The 19899-nt window shown below is 41.8% G+C and overlaps 1 protein-coding gene across 4 annotated transcripts in view; it reads right to left on the bottom strand.

Moving 5' to 3' along the window:
• Positions 1-19899, bottom strand: part of CTTNBP2 (cortactin binding protein 2) — a 168998-nt gene that overhangs the window by 49029 nt on the left and 100070 nt on the right. For all 4 annotated transcript variants that reach the window (XR_011566233.1, XM_070787786.1, XM_019959427.2 and 1 more), the window contains 2 exons: positions 18690-18941; positions 8540-8657 (listed from right to left, as the gene is read on the bottom strand). Coding sequence is in view for 3 of the 4 variants with exons in the window: in XM_070787786.1 (XP_070643887.1) it covers positions 8540-8657; positions 18690-18941 (370 nt within the window). In the remaining variant the exon portion in view is untranslated. The remainder of the gene's footprint in view (positions 1-8539; positions 8658-18689; positions 18942-19899) is intronic.

Below are 19899 nucleotides of genomic sequence, written 5' to 3'. Positions count from 1 at the left end.
ACCATCCCCATGGAAAAGAAATGCAAAAAAGCAAAATGGCTGTCTGGGGAGGGCTTACAAATAGCTGTGAATAGAAGCCAAGCGAAAACCAAGGAGAAAAGGAAAGATATCTGAATGCAGAGTTCCAAAGAATAGCAAGGAGAGATAAGAAAGCCTTCCTCAGCGATCAATGCAAAGAAATAGATGAACACAACAGAATGGGAAAGTCTAGAGATCTCTTCAAGAAAATTAGAGAGACCAAGGGAACATTTCATGCAAAGATGGGTACAATAAAGGACAGAAATGGTAGGGACATAACAGAAGCAGAAGATATTAAGAAGAGGTGGCAAGAATACAAAGAACTGTACAAAAAAGATCTTCACAAACCAGATAATCACAATAGTGTGATCACTCACCTAGAGCCAGACATCCTGGAATGTGAAGTCAAGTGGACCTTAGCATCACTGTGAACAAAACTAGTGGAGGTGATGGAACTCCAGTTGAGCTATTTCAAATCCTAAAAGATGATGCTGTGAAAGTGCTGCACTCAATATGTCAGCAAATTTGGAAAACTCAGCAGTGGCCACAGGACTGGAAAAGGTCAGTTTTCATTCCAATCCCAAAGAAAGGCAGTGCCAAAGAATGATCAAACTACGACACAATTGCACTCATCTCACATGCTAGTAAAGTAATGCTCAAAATTCTCCAAGCCAGGCTTCAGCAATACGTGAACTGTGAACTTCCAGATGTTCAAGCTGGTTTTAGAAAAGGCAGAAGAACCAGAGATCAAATGGCCAACATCTGCTGGATCATGGAAAAAGCAAGAGAGTTCCAGAAAAACATCTATTTCTGCTTTATTGACTATGCCAAAGCCTTTGACTGTATGGATCACAATAACCTGTGGAAAATTCTGAAAGAGATGGGGATACCAGACCACCTGACCTGCCTCTTGAGAAACCAGTATGCAGGTCAGGAAGCAATAGTTACAACTGGACATGGAACAGCAGACCTGTTCCCAATAGGAAAAGGAGTACGTCAAGGCTGTATATTGTCACCCTGCTTATTTAACTTATATGCAGAGTATATCATGAGAAACATTGGGCTGGAAGAAGCACAAGCTGGAATCAAGATTGCTGGAAGAAATACCAATAACCTCAGATATGCAGATGACACCACCCTTATGGCAGAAAGTGAAGAGGAACTCAAAAAGCTCTTGATGAAAGTAAAAGAGGAGAGTGAAAAAGTTGGCTTAAAGCTCAACATTCAGAAAATGAAGATCATGGCATCCGGTCCCATCACTTCATGGGAAATAGATGAGGAAACAGTGGAAACAGTGTCAGACTTTATTTTGGGGGGCTCCAAAATCACTGCAGATGGTGACTGCAGCCATGAAATTAAAAGACGCTTACGCCTTGAAAGGAAAGTTATGACCAACCTAGATAGCATATTCAAAAGCAGAGACATTACTCTGCCAACAAAGGTCCATCTAGTCAAGGCTATGGTTTTTCCAGTGGTCATGTATGGATTGAGAGTTGAACTGTGAAGAAAGTTGAGCGCCAAAGAGTTGATGCTTTTGAACTGTGGTGTTGGAGAAGACTCTTGAGAGTCCCTTGGACTGTAAAGAGATCCAACCAGTCCATCCTAAAGGAGATCAGTCCTGGGTGTTCATTGGAAGGTCTGATGCTGAAGCTGAAACTCCAATACTTTGGCCACCTCATGCAAAGAGTTGACTCATTAGAAAAGACCCTGATGCTGGGAAGGATTGGGGGCAGGAGGAGAAGGGGACAACACAGGATGAGATGGCTGGATGGCATCACCGACTCAATGGACATGAGTTTGGGTAAACTCCGGGAGTTGGTGATGGACAGGGCGGCCTGGCATGCTGGGATTCATGGGGTCGCAAAGAGTCGGCTATGACTGAGCGATTGAATTGAACTGATTGTCCATGGGGTTGCAAAAAGTCAGACAGGGCTGAACAACTTTCACTTTCACTTTCCCAGCATCAGGGTCTTTTCCAATGAATCGGCATTTCCCATCAGGTGGTCAAATACTGGAGCTTCAGCATCAGTCCTTCCAGTGAATATTCAGGGCTGATTTCCTTTAGGATTGACTGGTTTGATCTCTGGGCAGTCCAAGGGACTCTCAAGAATCTTCCACAGGACCACAGCTAGAAAACATCCATTTTTTGACACTCAGCCTTTTTTATGGTCCAACTCTCACATCCGTACATGACTTTTGGGAAAACCCTAGCTTTGACTCTATGGACAAAGTGACGGCTCTGCTTTTTAATACATCGTCTAGGTTTGTCATAGCTTTCCTTCCAAGGAGCAAGCGTCTTCATGACTGCAGTCACCGTCTACAGTGATTTTGGAGCCCAAGAAAATAAAGTTTCTCACTGTTTCCAAAAGGACCAGATGCCAAGGTCTTAGTTTTTTGAATGTTGAGTTTTAACCCAGGTTTTTCACTCTCCTCTTTCACCCTCATCAAGAAGCCCTTTAGTTCCTCTCCACCTTCTGCCATTGCCATTAGAGTTCTATCCTCTGCATATCTGAGCTTATTGATATTTCTCCTGGCAGTCTTGATTCCAGCTTATGATCCATCCAGCCCAGCATTTTGCGGGACATACTCTGCATGTGTACATGCTAAGGTGCTTCAGTTTTGTCTGACTCTTTGTGACCGCATGGGCTATAGCCGGCCAGGCACCTCTGTCCATGGGATTCTCCAGGCAAGAACATTGGAATGGGTTGCCACGCCCTCTTTCAGAGACAGAAACCCTACCTCTTATGTCTTTTGCATTGGCAGGCAGGTTATTTACCATTAGCGCCACTTGGGAGGCCCAGTTACTGTGAACAAGAAGTTAAATAAGCAGGGTGACAGTAGATAGCCTTGATATACTCCTTTCCCTATTTTGAACCAGTCAACTACTCTGTGTCCGGTTCTAACTCATGCTTCTTGACCTGCATACTGGTTTCTCAGCAGACAGGTAAGGGAGTCTGGTACTCCCCTCTCTTTAACAAGTTTTAACAAACTGTTGGGATCCACACAGTCAAAGACTTAACATACTCAATGAAGCAGAAATAGATGCTTTTTCAGGAATTCCCTTGCTTTTTCTGTGATCCAAAGGATATTGGCAATTTGGTCTCTGGTTCCTCTGCCTTTTCTAAATCTAGCTTATACATCTGGAAGTTCTCGGTTCACATACTCTTGAAGCCTAGCTTGAAGAATTTTGAGCATAACCTTGCAAACATGCAAAATGAGGGCAACTGTACAGTAGTTTGAATATCTATGGCATTGCTCTTCTCTGGGGCTGGAATGAAAATTAACCTTTTCTAGTCCTATGGCCACTGCTGAGTTTTCCAAATTTGCTGACATATTGAATGCAGCACTTCAACAGCATCATTTTTTAGGATTTTAAATAGCTCAACTGGAATTCCTTCACCTCTACTAGCTTTGCTTGTAGTAATGCTTCCTAAGGCCCACTTAATTTCACACTCCAGGATGTCTGGCTGTAGGTGAGTTACCACACCATCGTGGTTATCTGGGTCATTAAGACCTTTCTTGTATAGTTCTTTGGTGTATTCTTGCCCCCTCTTCTTAATCTCTTCTGCTTCTGTTAGGTCCTTACCATTTCTGTCTTTTATCATGCACCATCCTCACATGAAATGTTCCCTTGATATTTCCAAGTTTCTTGAAGTGATCTCTGGTATTTCCCATTCTATTGTTTACTTCTTCGCACTGTTCATTTATGAAGGGTTTCTTATCGTTCCTTGCTATTCTCTGGAACTCTGCATTCAGTTGGGTATATCTTTCCTTTTCTCCTTTGCCCTTCACTTCTCTTCTTTCTCAGCTATTTGTAAAGCCTCCTCAGACAACCACTTTGCCATCCTGCATTTCTTTTTCTTTGGTATGGTTTTGATCACTAACTCCTGTACAATGTTATGAACCTCTGTCCATAGTTCTTCAGACACTCTATCAGATCTACTCCTTTGAAGCTAGTCGTCACCATCACTGTATAATCATACGGGATTTGATTTAGGTCATACCTGAATGGCCTAATGGTTTTCCCTACTTTCTTTAATTAAAGCCTAAGTTTTGCAATAAGAAGCCCATGATGTGAGCCACAGGCAGCTCCAGGTCTTGTTTTTTTGCTGACTATATAGAGTTTCTCCATCTGGGTCTGTGAAGAACATAATCAATCTGATATTGGTATTGACCACCTGGTGATGTCCACATATAGTCATATCTTGGGTTGTTGGAAAATGGTATTTGCTATGACCGGTGTGTTCTCTTAAGAAAACTCTTATTAGCCTTTGCCCTGCTTCTTTATTTTGTACTCTGAGGCCAAACTTGCCTGTTATTCTGGGTCTCTCTTGACTTCCTACTTTTGCATTCAAATCCCCTATGATGAAAAGACATCTTTTTTTGGTGTTGGTTCTAGAAAGTCTTGTAATTCTTCATAGAAGCAGTCAGCTTCAGCTTCTTCTGCATCAGTGGTTGGCACACTGACTTGGATTACTGTGATGCTGAATGGTTTGCTTTGGAAATTCACTGAGATCATTCTATCATTTTTGAGATTGCACCGAAGTATTGCATATTGGACTCTATGAGGGCTAATGCATTTTTTCTAAGTGAGTCTTGCCCACAGTAGTAGATGCAATGGTCATCTGAATTAAATTTGCCCATTCTTGTCCATTTCAGTCACTGATTGCTAAGATGTTGATGTTCAATCTTGCCATCTCCTGCTTGACCACGTCCAATTTACCTTGATTCATGGACCTAACATTCCAGGTTCCTATGCAATACTGTTCTTTACTGCATCAGACTTTACTTTCACCACCAGACACATCCACAACTGAGCATCATTTCTGCTTCAGCCCAGACATTTCATTCTTCCTGGAGCTATTAGTAATTGCCCTCTGCTCTTCCTCTGTAGCATACTGGACACCTTCTCACACAGAGGGCTCCTCTTCCGGTGTTGTATCTGTTTGCCTCTTCATACTGTTGATTGGGTTCTCTTGGCAAAAAATACTTCTTCCTGCAGTGGACCACATTTTATCTTAACTCTTCACTATGACCCATTCATCTTGGGTGGCCCAAGAGCATGGCAAGGCTCATGGCTTCACTGAGTTATGCAAGCCCTTTCACCACAAGAAGCCTGTGATCCATGAAGGGGAAATGACCAATTACTAGATTTTTATTTTCAGTCTTTACTCAACAGCTTCCAACATAACTGATCTCTCTGCTCTTCAATTCACTCCTCATGGATTTCCTCACATTTCACTGGTCATCCTCTAATGTTGTTCCTTTGCTGGCCCCTTCCCTGTTTGCTGCTGCTCAGTCACTTCAGTCGTGTCCAACTCTGTGCAACCCCATAAGACAGCAGCCCACCAGGCTCCGCTGTCCCTGGGATTCTCCAGGCAAGAACACTGGAGTGGGTTGCCATTTCCTTCTCCAATGCATGAAAGTGAAAAGTCAAAGTGAAGTCGCTCAGTCATGTTCGACTCTTCGCAACCCCATGGACTCCAGCCTACCAGGCTCCTCCGTCCATGGGATTTTCCAGGCAAGAGTACTGGAGTGGGGTGCCATTTTGCAGACTTCTTAATAATAGAGTCTGGCAAGGCTCATTTATTTCTCTTATTTTTTTTATCTGTGTTCACTGCCTTCATAACCTAATCCAGTTCCATGACTTTAAAAACTATCTCTAGACTGCTGATTCTCAGATATGTAAACCCAGCTCATACCCATCTTCAGAATTCTTGCTTATCTGATACCTCCTACAGAGACACCCTAAAAGATGTCTCAAATTCATAATTCAAAATGTAACTCCTGATCTTTGTCGACAAAATCAGCTTCACCCACAGCCTTTCCCTTGACAGCTGAGGGCAACGCTATACTGCCAGTTGTTCAGGCTGAAAATCTTGGGCGTTATCCATAAATCCCCTCTCTCGTAATTCACAGTCAGTGATTAGGAAGTTCTGTTGGCTTATCCTTAGCTATATCCAGAACCCACATGTCCTTATCTACTACGATCCTGAACTGAGACGTCATTATTGGCTATATTAGGCCTGTGACTTCCTAGTTGATGGTTGACAAAGCAGTTAGAGACACCATTATAATGTACACCATTCTTATTAGGGACATTGCCAGGATTCGCTTTTACAATTATTATGAGATTCCTTTGATTTTATCTTTTCTTAGTAACCATTTAAGCAATTTTTTTGGAATACAGTTGATTTACAATGTTGTATTAGTTAGAAGCTCACTTATGTCTAAGTCAATAAAAGCAAATTCTATCATGAAATAGCTAACAAATATCTTTTTTAATAGGGTAGGATTGCTTATAATGTTCCTAAATTTAAAAAAGGACAGAAATTCTTAAAAAAAAAATGTACACCAGGTCCCATCACTCCTATGCTCAAACACTGAAATAGCTACCTTAAGTCCCCAAAATGGCTCCACCCTCCTGCCCTCCTGTAAATTCTTTGACCTGTCTTCCTATTTCCTTCCCTCACTCATTCCAACCCGGTCATTCAGCCCTGAGTGCCGTTCCTCAAACACACAGATAGGCTCCTACTTGTTAGGGCATCAGTCCACTTGACACTCTGCCTGGAAAGTTCTTACCTGAGAGAGTCTCAGAGCTACCCCTTCCTCACCTCCAAGTGTTTGCTCAGATGTCTTAGTGGTGAGGCTACCTGCCTATCATTTTAAAAATTGAAACCTACCCTCTCACTCCCCATCCCTCTTGGTCTTTTATGTAGCACATATTATCATCTCACATACTATATAATGAATCATTTCTTCTGTTTATTGTTCATTTTCTGTCTCAGTGTTAGAATGTAAGCTCAAGACCAACTACTGAGAGGGCTGGCTGACTGGATGGGGTGAGTGATCATCCTGACATAAGAGGTCGGACTATTTCATTTGATCTGGCACTCCAGGTTGGTAGGTGCCCAATATGCTACTGAAGATCAGTGGAGAAATAACTTCAGAAAGAATGAAGGGATGGAGCCAAAGCAAAAACAACACCCAGTTGTGGATATGACTGGTGAGAGAAGCAAGGTACAATGCTGTAAAGAGCATTATTGCATAGGAACCTAGAATGTTAGGTCCATGAATCAGAGCAAACTGGAAGTGGTCAAACAGGAGGTGGCAAGAGTGAACGTTGACATTCTAGGAATCAGCGAACTAAAATGGACTGGAATGGGTGAATTTAACTCAGATGGCCATTATATCTACTACTGTGGGCAGGAATCCCTTAGAGGAAATGGAGTCACCATCATGGTCAACAAAAGAGTCTGAAATGCAGTACTTGGATGCAAAAAAAAAAAGCCTCCTGATGAACGTGAAAGAGGAGAGTGAAAAAGTTGTCTTCAAACTCAACATTCAGAAAACTAAGATGGCACCTGGTCCTGTCACTTCATGGCAAATAGATGGGGAAACAGTGGAAACAGTGGCTGACTTTATTTTTTGGGGGGCTCCAAAATCACTGCAGATGGTGACTGCAGCCATGAAATTAAAAGACGCTTCCTCCTTGGAAGGAAAGTTATGACCAACCTAGATAGCATATTCAAAAGCAGAGACATTACTTTGCCAACAAAGGTCTGTCTAGTCAAGGCTATGGTTTTTCTAATAGTCATGTATGGATGTGAGAGTTGGAGTATAAAGAAAGCTGAGCGATGAAGTATTGATGCTTTTGAACTGTGCTGTTGGAGAAGACTCTTGAGAGTCCCTTGGACTACAAGGCAATCCAACCAGTCCATCCTAAAGGAGGTCAGTCCTGGGTGTTCACTGGAAGGACTGATGTTGAAGCTGAAACTCCAATACTTTGGCCACCTGATGGGAAGAGCTGACTCATTTGAAAAGACTCTGATGCTGGGAAAGATTGAGGGCAGGAGGAGAAGGGGACGACAGAGGATGAGATGGTTGGATGGCATCACCGACTCAATGGACATGAGTTTGGGTGGACTCCGGGAGTTGGTGATTGACAGGGATGCATGGAATGCTACAGTTTATGGGGTCACAAAGAGTTGGACACAATTGAGCGACTGAAATGAACTGAGAACTCCATATTCACACACCCGCAAGTGAAACTTTCACAGCATGTGCTGAGAAGCATATACTCTTAGAGCTACAATGGAATCAAAAGGTTATCTTCCTAGACAGGCAGGCAACCAGATATTGAGAGATAACTGACCTGCCTACATTCACACAGACAGCTAATAGCAAACTAGTTGGCCATGATTTTTTTTTTTTGTACCTTCCTAGTCTCGTGTCTAGAAAGATAATCTAAGTCAGAAGAAAAAAAGCAATGATTATTAAATACTGTCCAAGGTCAAAGACTAGAAAGAGCTAGCACTGTTTCAGTAATTCTGTAAAAAGCCATTCTACATGGAAAAATAAAAGTATCCCATTTATAATCAGTGTTTCTATAGCAGCTAGTGTTGAATGGAAGTTAAGAAGAGAATGAGAAAACTGAAGCTGCATCAGCATCTTCCCCACAGTCCCAGAGGCCCCTGCATTGTGGATGCAGGACAAGCCGCGCAGCTGCACAGGCACTCACTCAGATTCTCCAGCAGGTGCTTGCAGTCATCAGTAGCAACATCGTGTGCGGTCCGATTACACTTATCTCTTCTTTCCGGCTCCAGCCCTCCGTGCCTACACAAGACTTCTAGGCAGTTCTGTGAAGACAAGAACTCCATTACCTCCTGTCCAAATGAATCAACTCAAGTGAAAACTCCAAGGGAAGATTCAGCGACCTGTGGCAAGCCAATCAGGAATTCTCGATCAGAAAGCTTATTTCTTTTCCAACAATCCAAATATACAGATTAATCTAAACACTGTCTCCAAGTAAAAAGCAAAGAGGGCTTCATTTACATGTGATTCACAGGATCAAAACACTGCTGCTCTTAGAACAGCCTCTTAGGTTCCAAGAGAAAAACTGGCTTACTAATCACTCAGTTTGCAGAGTGCCATTAAGGAAAAAAGACTTGGGCAGACAGTATCCTTTTATGGTAATCTGGAAATACAAAAAGACTTCTGCTACAACCGAATGCCCAGCATTGTCTTCTAGACCAGGTATTGTCTTCCTGGTCATAAAAGTGCAGAGTTCAAATTCTGTCCCAGAGTCCTTGTAACCACAAATATATTTTGGATCTTATGTTGTCTTATTTTTTATTTGAAAATTATATGTAAATACCATATTGACTGAGGTTTTAGAAAAACACTCTCAATAGACATGGAAGTTACGTGCCCTTGCTTTTTAAGTTTCTTCTGTATTGCTCCAGGGAGTCTCCACTCAAAAGGTATCACTAGCCTTTGAGGTGAAAGGTCTTGGTTTTCCAAAGTTTTTCGATTCAAAGTGGTAGACAGACAATATATATATATGCAAACATTTTCAAGTAAGTGCATGGCAGGATACTACATTGGGATATTTATCAAGGAGCTCTGCTATTTCAACTTCTATTACTTCCTGATTTGTCTCCTGATTTCCCATCAAAGTAAGCACAAAATGGAATAAACCAGAAACCATGAAAAGGAACTAACAACCAAAACAAGCACTGTTCTTGTCATCACTTCCCTACACGTACACACACACTTACACACTTACACACACACACACACACACACACACACACACAGGCTTTGGGCAGACTTTCACTTTTGACAACACAGTAAACAAGGAGTCTGAGCAGCTTTCCCTAATCTTGCTGTAAGATACTTTTTTGTGTGTTTTATAAAACATGTTTTCCTTACTGATGTAAGGAAAATACATACATAATATCTATGTAGAAAAGTACATAAATAAGTGTGAAGCTTGCAGAATTACCACAAAGTGAACATACTTGTGGGAGGAGTATTCTGGAAGCCCCCTTAATGTTCCATCTCAACCACTAATCCCTCCTTTCTCCTCACAAAGGCAGCTACTATTATGATTTCTAAGATGGGAAGTCCACTTAGCCTGTTTTAAGAGTTTTATATAAATGGAACCATATTACAGGTACACTTTTATATCTGGCTTCTTTTCAATCACCATAATACTATAAAATTCATACATGTATTAGGAATAGTTATAATTCAATTCATCCTATTTTAAAATTACTGTGTATCACATGGATATACCACAGTTCATCTCTACTCTTGTTGGTGGGCATTTGGGTTCTACTATGGACATTCTGATACGTGTCCTTTGGCAGACACAGGTACACATTTCTATTGGGTATACATACAGAGTCGGTCTGCTGGGGCACAGGGTATGCAGACGTTCTGTATCTGTGTATACTGCAAAGAGCTTTTAAAAGTGGCTATACCAAACTCCACTCCCCCCAGGAGTATATCTGAGTTCCAGTTGCTTCCTATTGCCTCCTAAACATATTTTAAATGCAATCATAGTCCACGAGGAAATACAAGGAATGCATAAGGGTCAGAAAGAAAAAGAGTAAGCTGAGATCACCAAGTAAGTGAAATATGAAAAGGAAGCCAGTGCTGATTTAATATAGGGGCTCTTTTTGGATGCTTGAGGGGATGGGAGACAAGGCCTTGGTACCTGCAAAATGGAGGAGCTGAGCCAGAGGACCTTTGAATAAAGAAAATCTGTTTGCCTGCAAAGGGATTAACTGACAGCGTTTATCACTGCTGCTGTCGAGGCTGGAGGAATCTCCTCTAACAATCAAGTCTGGCTTTCATAGATCTGGGGTTCAAGTTTTAAAAAATCACTAAGCTAAGAAATGAACTAAAAACTAAGCCAAATAAATAAATAATAGTTTTTATCCCATTGATATTACTAATTTGTACAACATCAGTAAATGCATGAGAGTTAATGAAATTGACTCAAATGAAAGATTCAAGCAGAATGAAATCTGAGCACTAAACTTCATGAATTCTCAGATGATAAGAGACAGAAATAATACATTTATTACACAAGTTAGTACTTGTAGCAAAAACAGGTTAGAGGTAAAACAGACCTGGTGTCTTATCCTGCCAATATAAATGATTTTTATCTGACTTTTGGTAAATTATTTAACATTTTTCTGCTTCAGTTTCCTTATCTGTGTCTCATATATCTATATTTCAAAAGGTTGTTAGGTGATTTAAATGAAAAGCTAGTAATTTATATTCTTGGCACATAGAACACTCTCAATATTTATTAGCTTGCTGTATTTGTTACAATCAACATAATCATCACTAATTAGAAAACAGCCCAAGTATTCAAGTAAGTGGTGAGGAATTATAGCACATCAACAAATGTCACAATTCTAGGTGATGTTAGTTCAAATTAGAAACAGAAATGATAAAAGATGCAACCAAAATTTGCAAGATTCAAGTCCACCTATAAGGTGGGTTGTGTATAATTATTATAGTCAGGCAGATCAGTAGGCAATAATCTAAGCAGTGGCTTTCTCTATAAGGAAGCACAGAATGTCAGAAAGACAGCAGGATAAGGCATATCCAAATGGGGCCACAACTGTGAGTTTCCCAGCACTCTGCTGAGCTCCATGGGGAACACAAAGAAGATGAGAACTTTACCTAACCAACACTTAACAACAGCAGCTACAAAAACTATTCAAGCACATGCTAAGCGCCAGGCACCGTTACAAGACTGCACGTGTATTTAGTGCTCATCAAACCTCACAACGTTATGAAATAGGAACTAAGCACCTGCATGCCAGGAGCTGTGTCAAGACCCCAGGGTTGTGACGATGAATAAGGTAACAGTTCTGTTTCTCCGGCAGAAACATGACATGTTGTCAAGAGTCATGAGGAAAACATGCAGGAAAGGGGGCCTATGGAAGTGAGGGGCAAAGTTTTACTCAGCAGAAGAAGAAGCGGGAAAGGTAGAGAAAAACATCTAAGCTCTCTCACTGATGGGTGGGATCTGAGCGAAGAGAACAAATGCTGTGATGCCAACTGCTGTTTCTGGACACGGATTCTCAGGGGACCTAAACTGGGCAGACTATTCCAAGGGATGTAGAGCAAGTAGTCCAGATGACTAAGTCTAAGTTAAAGTGCTATTAACCACAACATAGATACATGTCTCTAGCGAGCAGAAACTTTAAAAGACAGTGGGCTTTGGTTTCGGCTTCTATTTTCACTCACATCCCAATTGCCAGAACTTAGGTAGGCAGCCACGGTCATCTTCCAGGAAGCTGGAAAATGTAGTCTTTATTTGGGGCTGAACTCTGAGAGGTTTGTTATTGTAGAAGAGGGGAGAAGGGATGTTTAGGGTCAATGAACCACCTCTGTCAGTGGCCTTTAAGAGCTGAGAAGAAAGGTACCAGTGCCAGGTAGACTAAGAAGAACACTCACGTCCAAAGAGCTAGAGATAAGATCCAGCTCAGGGCAGGAAACCTGAGACACTGAGCTTGGGCAGAGGGAGTGGGAGGGAATTCAGTCCGCAAATGCACAGGTGAGGTCCAGCACCCACGTCAGGAACAACCTTGGGATGTGGCTGTGCCCACTGCTGGGCAGAGCAGGGGAGATGGAGAAACAACACGATGGGTAACAACAGCTGAGGAAGCAGAGATTTAGGGGGGAGACGAAGGTGGCTGGAGTTAGCCAGGAAGGGCTGAGGGTGAGGGAGCATGACTCTTTGCAGGAGACAGAAGGATACGTCTGGGTAGACAAGTGCCGTGATCAACTCAGTTCTGAAAACCAACTAGTGAGTTTGGAAGACATACTGAAAAACAAAGTGACAGGAAGGAGACCGGTTAAGAGAGAACTGTCATAAAATTTACTCATTTACTCCTTGATTCAACAAACGTTTAGTACCCGTGGGCCAGAGGCTGCTGAGCACAATATATACAATGATGAAAGTGATTTTTTTGGAGGCAGTGGAGAGGGAAGCGGGTATATAAATAATTCCAGTAAAGAACAAGCTCCCTAAGTGAAGTGTGAAGAGGTACCCTGGGAGCAATGAACTCCTGGAAGCCAAGACCTAAGCTGAGATGTTTTCCAGGCAGGGAGGGGTCAGGACAGAAGGGGCCATTTGGGGTAATGGGAACAGCAGATGCAAAGGCAGGGAGAGGAGACAGCACAGGATGTCTGCAGGATTCGAGCAGAGAGCACAGGGGAGAAGGAGCCAGGAGTGTGCTGGTGCAAAGAGGCTGAGGCCAGAGCTGGAAGGGACCTGACTGTCACGTACAGGGCTGGCACTCATCTTCGAAGTGACAGAAAGATCAGTTATCCTTGGAAAGATGAGGGGTAAAATACACAACCAACTAGAAAGGTCCCTCTCAAAGCAGCATAAAGGAGGTGGTGAGACTGGAGATGGGGAGACCACAGCAGCCTATGCAAGTTCAGACAGCCTGTGATAAGGGCTCCCAGAGGGACATCCTGGAATGTGTTTAAAAACACAGCCTCCTCTTTGTTCATGCACTCATTTATAAAGGAATAAAATCTAGAATTGTATCCATCATTTGAACTCAGTAACTTAGGAAGATGGAGCAAGAGACACAAATGTCAGATGATGTTACTGGATTAAGAGAGGAGGAACAGAGATGCATTATAAACACAGAAGTCTGGGGACACATCCTCATGGAGCTGTTTGGTGGAAATAAATGTGAATATGGCCATCAGTAGGGCTTCCTGGATGGCTCAGCAGTAAAGAAGCAACCTGCAATGCATGAGATTTGCAGGAGATATGGGTTCGATCCCTGGTCAGGAAGATCCCCTGGAGAAGGAAATGGCAACCCACTCCAATATTCTTGCCTGGGAAATCCCATGGACAGAGGAGCCTGGCAGGCTACAGTCCATGGGGTCACAAAGAGCTGGACACAACTGAGTGACTAAACACCACCATCACCACTATAGATAGATAGCAATGGCCATCGATAGGGTTACCGTACATCTGTCTGAACTAAGACACTTTTAGGAGTAAAAGGGGGCACTGTTAATGGTTCCATTGGGATGATGGGCATCCACAAGGGCTGTATTGGGCCAACTGGGCTATCAAGGAGATGCCCTGTAAATCGTGGGCTTCCTACACAGGATCTTCCTGAAAGGACTGACGATGTGAATAAGTGGCTAGAGAGAAGATTTTGGAACCTCTACAGATTATATTCTGGGGACCAGTAAGATCATTCAAGGGGGAAAGTATAGAGTGAGAGCAGAAAAAGGGTCAAATTAGATCCATGAAAGGTGTCAGTGGAAAACACTGGAAAACACTGGAAGTGCAGCTCTTCAGTGAGGGGTGGGAGCACAACTCTGGTTGGCCAAGTTTATGTGAGAATCCTTTAGGATCCTGTCAGTGAGTCACTGGTGGTTAAATTAAGCAAGTGTGCAACGCTCTGCACTGGACATTCTGGAATGAGGTTTTAAAAAAGAGCCTTTCCTTTGTCTACACACAGTTGAGTCAATCTGGCCTTTTCAAAAATAATCTTATAAAAATTAAGGGGAAAATAGTCAAGGAGAATCAAAAGCACAAAAAATAAAAGACTCCAAAGACTGGATTTCTATTTACCATGATTAGCATCTAGTCCCAAAGATTTGGTCCAACCTCACAAATTATCCTGTCTTTGTCTTTTCTAGCCAGGTACCCAACTCTCTGTGACAAGAAAGAATTTTAAGGACTCCTATCATTTTTTTTCTTCTTTGTAGGCGTGACCTAGGGAGAGAAAATCTACATTGTAGGGCTCTATGTGGGCCTCTGCACTTAAGATACACACCTCATGCAGACCATCCAGTTAGGGCGGATGCTAGAATGTGGGAGGAAATGCCTGGGATTCACCTGGTTAAGAGCTAAAAAGGCATCAGTCAGTCTACAATCCCAGAACAATGCGAGAACAGCATAAAGATGGCAACAAGAGGACCACTGCCTGACCAGAGGACCACGGGCCTGCTTAGGGATGACCTCTAGGATGGTGGAAAATAAATGACTAGAAAGCAGGTAAAAAGCCAGGTGGGAGATCTGGGCTTGGGAAGAGTTATTGTAGAAGCCACAGTTGAAGTTGAAAGACTGGATAAATTCTTAAAAATAGGACTAGGCAGCTAGGATGGCTTGGGAGTTTCCTAGGGTTAAAAAAGAAAAAACAGAAAAAAAACAAAGAAAAAGCCTGATCATCAAATTCAGAAGGGAAGCAAGGAAGGGGCAGTGTTGTGGAAGCCAAGGAGAGGTCTGCATTAGAATCAACATGTTAAACAACCCAGAAAGACTGAGTAAGAACAGGAGTGATAGGTAGCCTCCGCCTTTGGCAATATGTAAGCTAGAGTTAAAATCTACTCCTGGACTTACAACATGCAGAGTCCCTCAAATTAAGAATCTGTTGTATGAGAGCTTTGACAACCAGATGCTCAAATCCAGATACTCTCCCTAATCTATTTCTGCTGCAGGAACTTGATGTGTCAAAGTTCTCATGACAGAACACAGAGTTTCACTAAGACATTCTTCTATCTACGCACACTGAGTGATGAAAACAAGTTTATCCTCAGTGACGAGTTCGGCCGTGCAGTAGTCACAGACCAGCTTTAGAGAGAGCTACGCTGGTTACCAAAGACCAAATGGTGATTATAAATTGCTTAGTCATTGGGAAAAAGACCAAGAACTAAGTGGAAAAAGGACTGACTGAGGAACCTGATCTTCTATGAATTGACTTTGGGGAATTAGTTATGCGATTTCCCAAAACTGAAACTTTTTCATCTGCAAGGCAAGGGGGTTGGAATAGATGAGCTATGTGTCTTCAAGCTCCAAAATCCCACGTTTGTCAGTTGAGAAACATGTGGAAACTGAAGTGATATTCTTGGGTAACAATGCGCTACTACCTTATGTAGATCGGACACATGTATGCTATGGTAGAAAAAAAAAAACATACATCTTTTAAGCCCTACTGTGGTCAGTGTAGAATCTCTTCACCCACACAATGATTAACTCAGGATTGTAATGTATTTTTTCTGAAAACTACTCTTAGCAACTTAGTTGTGAATAGACTACCTCTCTGGACAACTATCTCAGCCACGATATAAACACTGTATTAGGCAAAGGATGCAAAAATATCTTCCAATACCCATGACTAGGAAGGCAGGCTGAGTGGTATCGTGTGAAGAGTAATGAAACCAGACAATCTGGTCTTCATTCCCAATGTCTATTCATCTCTCCATAGTTTGAAGTGAAGTGAAGTCGTTCAGTCGTGTCTGACTCTTTGCGACCCCGTGGACCGTAGCCTACCAGGCTTCTCCGTCCATGGGATTCTCCAGGCAAGAGTACTGGAGTGGGTTACCATTTCCTTCTCCAGGGGATCTTCCCGACCCAGGAATCGAACCCGGGTCTCCCGCATTGGGGGCAGACGCTTTAACCTCTGAGCCACCAGGGAAGTTCCATAGTTTAAATGTCCTAATTGTAATGAAGAAGTAAGCCTGCAAGACAAAGTATCTACTCCAGGGCAAAAAAAAAAAAAAAAAAAAGCCTGTTATTTTAATCTATTATTTTTCTTTGCAGTGTGTCAATGTTGTCAGCCACGCTTACTTTCTAAAATCTCTCTTCTTATTCAAAATTTATTTATTTATTTTTTTCCTCCAATTTTATTTATTTTTTTTTTTTTTAAACTTTACATAATTGTATTAGTTTTGCCAAATATCAAAATGAATCCGCCACAGGTTCAAAATTTATCTTAAATTCTTAAAATAAGAGACTATTGGAAGAGTCATATTAGATATGAGAAATTCTATTTCCCTTGACAGAGCATCCACGTTGCCAAGGGCCTGGGAATCCATGAAGATACCATCTTCAGCCATGAAACCACCAAGCCTAATGAGGAGTTCATAAAGGAGGAGCTGAGTGGCACCATAAGCCCCCACCCTAAAGGGTTACTCAACCTGGAGGGAGAGCTCCTCTCAGTGATGCTCAGGTTTCATATTCTTTTTTTCTTGCCTTCAGGTTGAGCGTATGAACAGCCTACCACTGTCAGTAACCTTTCACATTATACTCTGAGATTTTCTAGAAGAGGGAGGTAAGTAAAAAAACCACCCCTGCAACATACATTTTCTCCATCAAATGAGATTCACTGTCCTAGATTACTTATGCCTATTCAAATTTAAGCCTTTCATATTTCCCATCTTTGCCTTCCAAGTACTTTTATGTCAAATGTCATTGCATTCCATTCAAATCAATACACAAATATCAAGCTCATATAATTACTGTAGGTTTTTTTTTTTTTAAAGGATAATCGGGAGTAAACTACTACTACCAAGCAATACCTCCACACTGGACTGACTCATTCCTGTTTCTCACTTGTTTCAAAAACACCCAAGTCCAAGATGAACAGCTTCTGCTCTAGATCATAACACAGGAAGTTACCAACCAGGAGCTCCAAATGCACATTTCTAGCTATTTCCAGATATCTCCATCTGGATGAACACGTCCCAGCATTAAATTCAGCATGCCTAAACCCACATTCTATCTGCTGGATCACAACAACACCTCTTCTTTCCTCTTTCTGGGAACGTAACTATGATCCTTCTATTCATCCCATTCATTCAATGCGTCTAATCTGTCTGCAGTTCTTGGACATTTCTACTCTGTGACCTCTCTTATGATTTCTACCAGTCTCATCATCTTTCACCTAGTCTCTCTCCCTGCCATCAACGTTCTCATAATCCCAAATCTTCTAAATGTCATTGCTCAATCAAGCAATTTAAACTATAGAGATGATTCTTTTGTTCCTTTGTACGAACTTTTCAACAGTTTTACTGTCTAGTAAATAAAACTCAGTGCATCACCGAAGGCCTGTGCCATACTATGAAACTCCTAGTCTTGTCTTCTCACCACTCTTCATAGCTCAACTGGAGCCTCTCTACTTCCATACCATTCCTACTGTTCCCTGCATCTGAACTACTCTCCTCTCCCAGTGATGGGTGACAAATGTAACCCAGCCTGCAAGGCCAAAATCATTTCTATCTCCTCCAGAATGAGTCATTTCTGAGCCTAATATTCCACGGCTCTGCTCCCTGAAATACATGCATTCTGTCTTGCAAAAAATAAGAATTTACATTTTTGTATTGTTTCAAATACATGTCTACTATCCTTGTTTTAAATTTTCTGTGCTTCTCTTATCCTATGCTTGTCTTGTATTTTGCACTCCTGCCACTGAACTAGGAGTTACCTTATCACATAAATGATTCCTACAAATGTTAGCTTCCATAATGCCTTGCACTCAGCTTCCTGATAGCTTTTCATTGTTAAAGCAATATTGCTAAAGTGATTTAAATGGAAAAAGAAGCATGAATGGATGGCTTCCTATGCCATGTTATTTCTTTAATAATCACAATCTTTCTCGAAAGAGTGAAATCTAGAACTCTCTCTTATGAATCATGAGACAGCACAGAGAGTGCATAGTGAGGGAGTTGAGAGTACAGAACATGTGTACCTGAATCCTGGTTCTCCCTCAAAATTATTGCATGGCCTTGGTACTAACTCAAACAATCTTGAGGCCTCAATCAATATCCAATTTCTCTTCCTAATTTTAATGAGATAAAATGTCTGGAATTACTCCCACATTTGTTAACAAACTCCAAACTGATTTTTATGACATCTCATATACGCTTGATGGTAAATATCTGCTGGACAAAAAATATAGTTGGTTCTTACTGGAAGCTGATCATTTCCAAAAATAGTGCTGCTCAGTCTCCAATTAGTCAAGCAAAATACACTCAGCCAACAGCAGCCAACTTTGCCACTCACCAAATTACAACTGTATAATGAGGCCAGCTGCTACCAGACACACCTTAAAACCCTTTGAAGCAGCAATATGGGCAGCAGTCCAGCCTTCACTGTCAGCGTGGTTGATGAGGTCTGCAGGAACAACAGGCTTGGATGTGCCTTCATGATGCTCTTCTTCTTGATCCAAGTCTAAGATGGCCAACCCGGGCTCCTCCTGCAACTTGTTTCCATGGGCTGGGGCTCTGTGGTACATAAGAAGCTTGAGGCTGTCCACATTACCAGTGTCCACGGCTGCATGAATTGGTGTCCAGCCATCCTGAAAATAAAACAACCAGGGGGAAGGAGTTGATTACAACATGAATGTTGAGAGCAGTGTTATTTAAAGTTCACATCTAAATATTCTTGGCCATGGACCACTGAGACAGGAAAAGCAGGCATTCCAATCCTGAATATCATCGATGAGCTAGGTTCTCTCAGACCTCTGTCAATTAGTGCCTTTTCCATAGCTCTGACTCATGTCTGCTATTTTGTAAGAGTTTCTTCTTAACACTCAACCATTTGGAGTGAGTTAGTAATACCCAGCCTGGTAAATATGCATTATATATGGTAAAACAAAATCTCAACTTAATATTATGAAAGAATGAACTTCAGCATACACATTTTTAAAAATTTATATCCAAATATAATAAGCCAACTCTACTTATAGGGAAGTGTGCTAATTTTAGTCATCTTAAAATTTTATGCCACTGATTCCAGAAGGAAAGATTCTAGATAATATGGAAAAGGCAGACATAAAGGAAAAACAAAGTCAAATAACTTTATCTATCGGCCTCTATGGGCCTCTCTGGGATTGCAGATGGACACTGGTAAATGCAAGCTTAGAAACTGTTCCAACTAAAATATTGGGCCCATTCTCTAGAACATATTACTTTGAAGCCCCAATCATCCACTTAGCTGGTTGTTAGAACAGACTCAGAATTTTTTTTTTTTAGGGTAGCAGTTCTCAAAGTGTGGTTCCCTGATCCGCACCATCAGCACCAACTGTGAACTTGTTAGAAATGTAAATTGTTGAGCCTCATCCCAGACTACTGAATCAGAAATCTCAAGGGGTGGGGCCCTGCATTCTGTTTTACCAGCCGTCTGGGCAACTCTGATGCACTGAAGTTTGACAAACTCTATTCTAAGGAAAATCTTGATCCCCTCTGTTCAGTTCAGTTCAGTCGCTCAGTCATGTCCAACTCTTTGCAACCCCATGAATCGCAGCACGCCAGGTC

The sequence above is a fragment of the Bos indicus genome, chromosome 4 (assembly GCF_029378745.1).
Source record: "Bos indicus isolate NIAB-ARS_2022 breed Sahiwal x Tharparkar chromosome 4, NIAB-ARS_B.indTharparkar_mat_pri_1.0, whole genome shotgun sequence".
NCBI classification, from domain to species: Eukaryota; Metazoa; Chordata; class Mammalia; order Artiodactyla; family Bovidae; genus Bos; species Bos indicus.
This window is presented reverse-complemented; position numbering and strand designations above follow the sequence as displayed.